At 42.5% G+C, this 10,375-nt stretch overlaps 1 protein-coding gene across 2 annotated transcripts in view; it reads left to right on the plus strand.

Moving 5' to 3' along the window:
- The window catches only part of qin (tudor domain-containing protein qin), a 70,583-nt gene extending 60,342 nt beyond the window's left edge, over nt 1-10,241 (plus strand). The window contains exons 4-11 of one of the 2 annotated variants that reach the window (XM_030383075.2): nt 4,608-4,811; nt 4,874-5,025; nt 5,084-5,764; nt 5,819-5,956; nt 6,268-6,722; nt 6,799-7,983; nt 8,046-9,211; nt 9,267-10,241. In XM_030383075.2, coding sequence (XP_030238935.2) covers nt 4,608-4,811; nt 4,874-5,025; nt 5,084-5,764; nt 5,819-5,956; nt 6,268-6,722; nt 6,799-7,983; nt 8,046-9,211; nt 9,267-10,001 — 4,716 coding nt within the window. In that variant the 3' untranslated portion in view covers nt 10,002-10,241. The remainder of the gene's footprint in view (nt 1-4,607; nt 4,812-4,873; nt 5,026-5,083; nt 5,765-5,818; nt 5,957-6,267; nt 6,723-6,798; nt 7,984-8,045; nt 9,212-9,266) is intronic. The other variant, XM_089265384.1, reaches the window with a different exon arrangement.
- Nucleotides 10,242-10,375: the final 134 nt, after the last annotated feature.

Consider the following 10,375-nt stretch of genomic DNA (forward strand, 5'->3'; position numbering starts at 1 on the left):
ATGGCCAATACAAAAAACTTGTGTGAAAATAAATGTATATAAGGCCAATTCGGCATCATGTAATTAAGAAGTTTTTCATTTTGGCTTTGGGCCAGAACTGAATTAACTAAGAAAAAACGGAAAACCTCAACGAAACGACACTTTATTGCCTAGAAGGTGTCCTTTCATTTTACTACTATATAGTATGTATCTATATACATAGATATTATTATATGTATATATAGTTATCTCATTTTGTTTTTGGCTGCTGCATCTTGTAGCCAAGCCTGACCTTGTAGCCAAGTTATTATGGCTGTGTTGTTGCTGCTGCCGCCACAGAACCTGACCAGAATGTCTTTGCCCTGCAGAAGAACCAGAAGAAACCAGTGAAAACGAAAGGTTGATGTGGGGAATGCACGACTAACAAATACTTAAAAGATAAATAGCCACTGTGTTCTCTATTTTTGACTCTATCATATAATCATAAATTGTTGCACAGACTTTGTTGACTTGACTATTGATTTTGCCTTACAAGCTTGGCCATATTTTTCAGTGAGTCCTATATTTGTACATACGAATATTAAGCCCTGCATGCCAACTTCCAGTTGATATAGGGTATAATATTTCATTGTTCTAGTTCAGTATGAGTAGCTTTACAAATTTGTTATATTTCATACGATACCTTATCTAAGCAAAATTTTTAAATATTGTTAAGTTATAAATGTATCTAGAATATAGTAAATTATTGAAATTAAAAATTATTATTTTGTATTATTATTATATATTAAAGTTTTTTTATTTCTTAAATATTTACAATCTAAATCAATTTATGCAATAAGAAAAAGAAATTAAATATTAACATTATTTTAATTATACAAAAAATAAATAAATAAATTGAATATAATCTACACCATTCACTGCTATATTGTTTCAAATATACCTTCTTTGAGCAACCCGTATTCGATCTAGGAATAGTTGAAGTTCTGTTTAATCTCAGCTCACTTCTCTTTCATGCACTTTCAGTCGGGACTGTATTTATTATGTGTCTTGGCCTGATTTATGTTAGCCAGCTGCCTTGCCACGCTGACCAGCATGCCAAATTAGCCTGGTTTATTTATATTTAATACTATACTTCTCTCTCTCTCTTTCTCTTTCTCTCTCTCGCCTTGGTGGGACAGGAACAGCGGCGCTTTCAAGGCCTCGCTACATACGCATAATTCATAATCACATTAGGCAGGGTTCGGGTCTGGGCCTGGGGTTGAGCTGTGCATTAAACACAAATTTTGCGTTAGCGAATCGCCCACCTAAAAAACATTAAAAATGAATAGCAGTAAAAAAAAACACGAATTAACTATTATATAAACATATAAAAATTGCAAATGGCAAAAGCTGATTTCTCATTACAACGCGCGGGCACGCGCAGCACCAGAAATAAGTAGCCATAATAGAACGATTAATGTGTGGCATGAGGAATATGAAATACTCTACGGAAAATGTTTCGAAAAGGGGATAAATGTTGGTAGATACTAGATACTAGATGTTAGAAACTAGATTCTAACTAGATACTAAATACTTGAAACTAGATACTAGATACCAAATACCAGATACTAGATACTGTATGCTACATACAAGATACTAGACACTAGATAAAAGATACTAGATATTATATACTATGTACCAGATACTAGATACTAGATACTAGAACTAGATACTAGATATAAGATACTAGATATTAGATACTATGTACCAGATACTAGATATTAGATACTGGATACTAGACACTAGACACTAGATACTAGATACTAGGACTAGATACTAGATACTAGATAAAAGATACTAGATAAAAGATACTAGATACTAGATAAAAGATAAAAGATAGTAGATACTAGATACTAGATACTAGATACTAGATACTAGATACTAGATACTAGATACTAGATACTAGATACTAGATACTAGATACTAGATACTAGACACTAGATACTACAAGATATTAGATATTATTACTAGACACTTGATTGTAGATAGTAAAATTAGTAAAACCTTTTTAAATTGCAGTTAAATTAACGCTGTAGTTGATATTAATTAACAATGATATAATTCAAGTCGATATAATATACATCTATGTGATGTTACATATTTCGTAGCATAGTTAACATGCCCTTGGACAGTGTATGATTAATGCAATGCGGCGGCTAACGAGGCGGCTCAAAGCGCCAGTAAATTGTCCGTCCGTAATTGATAAACTGGCCAAATGAAGTGGCTTACTGCGGCTGACTGGGTTACTGAGTTACTCACTCACTCACACACACAGTCACACACACACTCACTAAAATTGCGCGCAATCATCTTTTTATTTTTTTTTTTTTTATTTTTGATTTATTTCTTACAACTACTTCAATTGCTCACTAATTGCTTTAATGTGCGCTAAACGCAGTTGCTTCAAATTATGGCCAAATTATTGGCAACTAAAAACTATAAAGGCTTCCAAAACTCTTCCTAACTTAGTTAATGATTATGATTTGCCAGCAAGGTTAACAATTTTTAGCAGCAGAGCTGTCTGCTCGAGCGTGATCTTTGATGTTGAGTACAATCGAAATGTTGTTTGATGCTTCAGTTAGAGCATTTGTAATGCGTCTATGGCAGCTAAGCATTAATGCCAATTACTGCTTTTGGCCATAATTAAGAATTCTTGCGGGCTTCAATTGTTGCGTGCTCGCTGCTCAGCCAAAAGCCTTAAAGCCTGATTGATTGACTGATTGACTGACTGACTGACTGACAGTTTGTCGTAGGAAGTGTGTGAAATGCCTACCGAAAAAAAAAAAATTGCAGACTACTGAGAACTATTTGCTACGCTGGCCATTAAAACTAATTGGCAGCAAACACTGAACGGAGCTGAGCTGAGCTGGGCACGCACGTCTGGCCATTTGGCTTGGCCTATTAAATCGCTTGAAGCGTAAAACAATAGAGCATATCAATGCGATTGGCTCACCTCTACCCCCGCCGGCCACACAGCCAGCCAGAGCAAGGTCAAGAGTAAATTGATTTGATCTCGACTCGCTGCGAGTCGTGTCGAGTCGAGCACCTCGTTCGAATGGATGTAAAACAAAGCCCAACCCCGAAAATCGAACGAAATCAATATGAGGTTTCGCTTTAATGATGTGCGAACGTCAGCTCCATTCAATATGGATTTCATTTACACTTGGCTCTCGATCGACGCTCTCCTCCGTCACTCAATCTATTCCGATCTTCGATCTATGATCTACGATCTACGCCTGCCTTTTATGGTAGAACCGAGCGATTGGTGCGAACTTGCCTGTCATCTGCTACAAATCAGCTGTCATAAGCCAGCCCAAAGCAGCATTTTCGTATTATTTTTGGTGGTTTTTACAATCACTTTCAAAAGCTACAATAACACAATAACAATTATTACAGCAGCAATAACAGTGAGTGCTGTTGCGAAAGATACCCTAGGTGGTGCTCTAAGTCGATCTTTTTGGGTAAGCGTATGATATGAATAACTCTTTGAATGGAGTTTTGTAAAACGAACGAAAGAACTCATAACTTAATTAATTAGGATGGTATTACCATTTTTGTGAAAATATCCCTTGAGAGATTTGTTTTCATATTTTTAAGTAAATATTGAATTATCATCTCTTTTTTCAATTATTTTTAAATATGTCTGGATTAACATAAATTTATTTCTGTCTGATCTTAAAGAGCTGAGAATCGTGGGAATATAAATCAATTTACCATATAATATTAAACTTTTTTATAATAATATAATAGGGTATACAAAATATTGCATTTAGCTTAGCTTTTTTTTTAATATATATACTAAAGTTTTTTTTAGAAAATTTATATTTGCAAATAGTTTAGCTTTTTTTTTTTATATATACTAAAGTTTTTTAGAAAATTTATATTTACAAATACAGTAGAGTCTCGATAACTACGCTAAATCGAAAAATCGCAATAGAAGGTGAAAATTCGATGTCCTTGAAAAAAAAATTATTATCGATAATTTGAATTTCTGTGTAAAAGTTCTGCCGATTTTAAATCTAATATATTCTATAATGCTTAAGCTTAACAGATTCTCTAATGCTTAATTAACTCTTGTTTAATATTATTCATATGTCTTAAATATCTTGTAAAAGTTTTTCATTATCTCATGTTCTTCAAGTCATTGTCCATGACTATGGTATATCCATATGAACTAAGCTTTATTATAATAATAATAATAATAACAACATATGCAAAATATCTCTAGAAAGCCTCATTAGTTGCATATAAATCCAAGTTGCATATAAATCCCTTGCTGTTACTCCAATTCCAACTGCTACATACCATATGCACCAGCTGAATATACCTTTTCTTCAATATTATGCAATGGGCATACGCTGTATACAAGACGACACAAGGTATCTAGGCAGACAAATGCCGAGGCGCTGATAATGATCATTTTTTTTTCTCAATGCACAATTAAAAGTGGCAGCGAGTGCCACTCGCCATTCACCTGCAGCGCAGGCGGCTTTTGTAGAGTAGACTCGCATCATTAGAATGTCTTTTAATGGTGATGCCCCGCTCATCCACTCTTCATCTCTCCATCTCTCTCTCTCTCTCTCTTATAGGTGGTGAAGAATAAGAAAAAGAAACTTAACGATTTTGTGGCCGAGACGCTGTCCAACATCTCACAGCGTTTCCGCTTGCTACACGGCCAGCTGCAGATAGCCGAACAGAAGGCGATTGAGATGTTGCGCGAGTCCAGCCAGTCGCCGCAGCAGCAGCTGGACGGGGCCATAGGCCAGCTGAATGGCTATGAAGCAGTGCTAAAGGTGAGTGCCCAAATGATGTGAAGCTATCATCTATATCTGATTATCCATTTGCATTTGTTCAGAACCTACGCCAGTTGCTGAACTGCGGAGTCGATGATCGCTGCGAGGTGCCGAAGGATATTTGGCTAAGGGATGTCTTTATGATTGTCAATGAGCATCTGGAGAAAATGCCCACCTATGTGGAAGTCACCAACATTGATCGTAATCCCTATTAGTGAGTGAGAAATGTTTGTTGATTAGATATTCTTCTTAACGCTTCGATCTTACAACAGCTTGGAGACTAACAATAATCTATCGGACATGATAAGCCGTTATTTGAAATGCCAATATCGTAATGCTAAGATCGAGGTGCGCTTTAATAACGAATACGGCTACCAGAGCGTTATCTCGTCGAGCAGTAGCCCGCCGAAGGAGTCGAACTGGCCAAGCCAGAGCGTTCATTCAACGGCCTCGATAGGCCCAAGCCACTCACGACTGAGCAAGAAGCATAAGCGTCGCCCCAAAAAAGCCGAAAGCAGCTCCAGTTCCGTGCATGACAGCGACAGCGAACGCCATGTCCAGCAGCTCAATTTGTTGCGCACATTCTCTGCCATGGACATCAGCAACTCGGACTCGAGCCGTACCACATCCAAAACGGTGTCGTGTCAGCTGGGCGACTGGTTTCGCACAGATGCAGTCGTGCGTGTTCGTGCCATTCAATCCCCGGAGGATTTCTACGTACAGTGCATCGAAGCGGCGCAGCAGATGCGTGAGAATCTGGAGGCATACGCTGAATCGCCCGATTGCCGCCCACCGAGCCTGATTGTAGTGGGCCAGCAATACATCACGTTCCACAATCAACTTGAAGTGGATCGCTGGCATCGCGCTCTGGTCGTCCGCAAGACGGAATCGCGTGACATCTACAATGTGTTCTTGCCGGACATTGGCATCTCCCGCAAGGTGCACAGCAGCAAGTAAGCCAATCCTCTCGTGATGTAGAAACTCTTTGATTGTGAACTCTCTTGCAGCTTCCGCCAGCTGCCCGAACATTTGGCCAAGTTGCCCTACACAGCCGTCCACTGCAGCCTGAAGCAGCTGATGCCCAGCAACGGCGGCACCGAGTGGGAGCCACAGGCGATTGACTTTCTGAAGCAAGTGGTGCAAAAGTATGTAGCTGGAGTGATGGAGGATTGACTGATTGACTAATTTATTGACTAAGGCAACTTTTAACTATGAAATGCAGTAGAATCTGATGGATATATCCGGATGGTGCTAGACCTATATAAGTTGATTCATATAATATTTGTGTGGAACCAGATTTCTACTGTAATTCAATGTTTTTGAATCATTATATATCCGTGTGATCGACGGACTGATTATAAATTGACTGCCAGACTTAGTAATAGACCGATTGATTGATTAACTAGCTATGAAAATCTACACAAATATTTTAATTTTCTCTTACCTTCACCCCTAGTAATCCTGTGCACATCACCGTCATACGAGCCTTGGGCACACAGCTCTATGAGGTGGATCTCATCACCAATAACTGCGATGCGAGCATTTCGGTGCGCGAAGCATTTCTGTACACTGGATTAGCGCGCGAGCGAAATGTCGTTGGCGCCCCGTTGATGCCGCAGTCGCAGCAGTTGATGGCACTGGAGCCGCAGAGATTGCCGAAATACATGCCCCATGTGGGCGATGTACTGATGATACAGATGCTGCATGTGGAGCAGCCGCAGGAGTTCTATGTGATGCCACACAAAGTGGAGCAGAAGCGCTGCGCGATGCAGCGCGAGCTGCAGTGCTTCATGGATCACATGAGTCTCAGCCAGTTGGAGCCCATCTACCTGGGTCGCCTGGAGCTCGGCTGTGTGGTGCAATCGGAGGGTCAGTGGCATCGCGCTAGCATTCAGCACATTTTGCCAAAAGGTGAGTGGATAAGCCAATGCAATTTAAGACTTTACTAATATATATGTATATCATCTATCATTTGATGCTATGGCAGGTTATGTGCTAGTGCGTCTGGTGGACTCGGGAATCACACAGAAACTGTACTGGGATCAGCTTTTCATGCTGCCCCGCATATTCTGGACCCAGGAGTCGGCCATCAAGTGCTGCCTGGCCGATGTGGAGCCGCTGCAAAAGAATGGCTATGCCTGGACAACAGCTGCAATTGATGACTTTAAGCAGCTAACCTCCAATCCCAATCTCCAAATGGAGGTGGTGTCCGTGCACAACAAGGTGGCCAATGTAGCGCTATTTTATGGGAATCACCATGTCGCTGCCCTGCTGGTCTCTCTGGGCCACTGCGAGTCTACTGGTGTTAGCAGCAGATTTATTAAGCCGCAGCAGACACGACTCTCGAAACTGCATGTGGACACGCGTAAATTGATGGACGAGGTCAAGGAGGAGCCCTTGGATGCAGCTCCTCAACCTCAAAAAACTGACAATACGAACCGCTCACCCATCGAAGTGTTGCATGTGCAGCATCCAGGAGAATTCTATGTAACGCTCGCGCACTTTGTCTCGGCCATTGCGGAGCTGAGGAAAACAGTGCAGGCCGCAGCAGCGGAGATGTACCAGAGCTGCTCAGTCTCTGCGAACTGGAAGCGCGGCGACATGTGCTATGTACGTGTGATGGCTAAGGGAGATCAGGAACTGCTCTGGCATCGCGGCCAGATTGTTGACTGTACCGACTCGAAGACAACCCCCAAATACGATGTGCGCTTGCGCGACATTGGCGAACTAGCGCTGGGCGTGCCCAGCAACTGTCTGGCCGTGATGGACGAGGGGCTCGTGCGCATCAGCAACAGCGCCATGTGCTGCCGCCTGGTTGGCATTGTTCCCAATGGCAAGGAGTGGTCGAATCAGGCTAAAACGTTCTTCAAGACTCAGCTGGACGCCTACAGCTCACTGCATGTGACGGGTTATGGACGCAGCGGAGACTGTCTGAACGTGATTCTCTGGGGAGCACGAACCGAAATCAGTGGACCGTTCTCGCCAGCGCGCACCAAGTATACGAACATCAATGAGATGCTATTACAGGCAGGACATGCCAATAGAGATCCACAATTGTGGGTAAAGGAGGAGGCAGAGTCGACATCCAGCAGCAGGAGCGGCAGCTTCTGCTCCAACGAGTCATGCGATCAGGCCATGTTCGCAGGCTTCGACGATATTGCAAAATTGGAATGTAAGTATTGAGTACTCGTTAAACCTGAAGCTGTCTCTTGATTCTGCCTTCGCTTCTCTTAGTGCCCCAAATAGTGCCCAAGGTGGAATTCGAGCACAGCTACGGCATGCCGCCGCTGGAGCTGCTCAACGATTTCAATACAAAGACAACCACTACCGGGTGGGACGAGGCGCCATCGGCCTGGCTGCAGCCGCGTGAATGCAACAAAACTTTGTTCACTGCACTGCCCACATATGTGAATCATCAGTGCGAGATTTACCTGAGCCTGGCCAGCGATGAGCCCTTCATCCATTATATGCGCAATTTGCTCGGCAATCACTTCAAGCCCCTGCTGGAGCGACAGCGCAAGCCGTGCAACTATGTGGTTGGTCAGCCCGTCGTAGCCATCTATCACTTGGATAATCTCTTCTATCGCGGCATTGTCCAGAGCCAGTTGAGCGCTCAAGGTGAGCACAAGGTGTACTATGTGGACTACGGGAACGAGGAGAACGTATCGCCAGCTGATATGCTGCCCTATGCCCCATTCCCGCAGCTAAATGCCATGTGCTGGCGCATAGCCATCCACGGCGTAAAGCCCAAGCAGAAGAAGTACACCATCAAGACCATGGACGCTGTGCATCAGACTGTGGTCATGAAGCTCAGCAGCGTACGTATTATGGAGGCCCAAGGAGTTGGTGGTATACCGCAGTGTCAAATCAAGGTGGGCGGCATGGACATAGCGACCATGATGTTAAACAACGAAATGGCGATACGTGCTGCATCCCACGCAGATGAGGAACTGAAACATCAACGCGCTAAGGCACTGAAGAGCTTCAAGGTGTTCGATGAGCTTCTCCAGTTGGGCGACGTCCAGCCACTTCTGGCACTTGATCAGGTGAATACAACTGTTCAGCCGCCGCCCGCTAAGAAAAAGTTAATGATGGACAGCAAAGAGATGATTCCAACTGACTGCGAAAAGGACTTCGATTGCAAGGAGGCAGCCAAGCTGGACCAGCTTGATAGGAGTGCCAATTTGGAGGGAGCAGAGAGCGATCAAGATAATTCGGAAAAAAACGATTCCGCTGAGGCCTTTTCGGATGATTACGTCATCGAGGAGATTGTCGAAGATAATTCAAATAAGAATGATGAGAAAACGGTCAGTGCCGAACAGGAGCAGGCCAGCTTTATGCCACCGCATAACATATCCGCTGTGGATCAACTGCGCCGACGCATTCAGCTGCGATATAAGGTATGTTCGAATGAAGTTCATGAAGTTCATGGTTAGTCAGGGCTTTCTCTTTTAGCAGGAAAGGATGAAAAGCGCACAATTCTCTCCAATGGACACATCTACGGAGCGTTCATATCACGAGAGCATGGGTTGTTTCAAGCCCCAATGTCTGCCCACTGGCGTCAAGCATTTTCCGTGCAGCATCGACAAAGTGGTGTCCGCCACAGAGTTGCAAATAACACCAGAACTAACTGAGTTTGCCAAGCAGGAGATTGTGCTGGCCCAGGAGACTAGCGCCTTGATCCGCGATGCTGCACAGCTCAATCCTGTGGAGATGGAATCCTTGTGCCTGGCCCGCTACAGTCTGGACGGTCAATGGTATCGCGCAGTTATCAAGGAAGTGTTTTATGCTTCCAGTCAGGCGACTGTCTACTATATGGACTTTCATGACACCGGAACGGTGCGCTTTATCGACTTAAAGGTGATGCCCAAGCAGCTCTTTATGTTCCCCCAGCGTTCGTTCCGCGTCAATCTCTACGGCATCAAGCTAAACAGAAAATTTGCGGACACATCTGTGCGCCAAGCACTCCAAGCGTGCCTATGCAAATACCCCACAGTATACGCACGCGTTCACTATCCGCACAATTACCACAACGAGAGCGACGACTATGGAGAATCCGAGCCGGACTCGTCCAGCGATTTTACTAAGAAGAGTTACAAACTACTCGAGGTCGAAATATTTGAGAAAAAATCCACTACTGAGCTGCTATACAAGCCCTTAATCGACAGTCGGATGTTACTATTAAAATAGTTTTCAAATATTAAAAAAAAAAAAAAAAAAGATTTCAAAATCGTGAATTGAAGGAGCCAAAGAGGCAAACTCCCCACTTTTCTTAAGTTAAACTTATATTTAGAAGTTCTGACGTAATTACATAACTGAATATGTATGTACTTATTATTTGCAGGATCTTACACTATGTATTCTTGATTTCTTGAAATATTTTTCGTTCTTCAATAAACTTATTCACTATCGGAGAGAAGTGAAATTTAATTTTTCCAATTGTTTAATCTTTCTTCTATTACCGAATGTTTTTTCTTATTTTCAAAGAGTCTATGGTTGCACTACATATGCACTACGCACCCAACCCAACGTATACAATTTGTATTTATATTTATCCATAAATT

Source organism: Drosophila navojoa, chromosome 2, assembly GCF_054131105.1.
Source record: "Drosophila navojoa isolate 15081-1374.11 chromosome 2, UAZ_NAV_1.0, whole genome shotgun sequence".
NCBI lineage: Eukaryota > Metazoa > Arthropoda > Insecta > Diptera > Drosophilidae > Drosophila > Drosophila navojoa.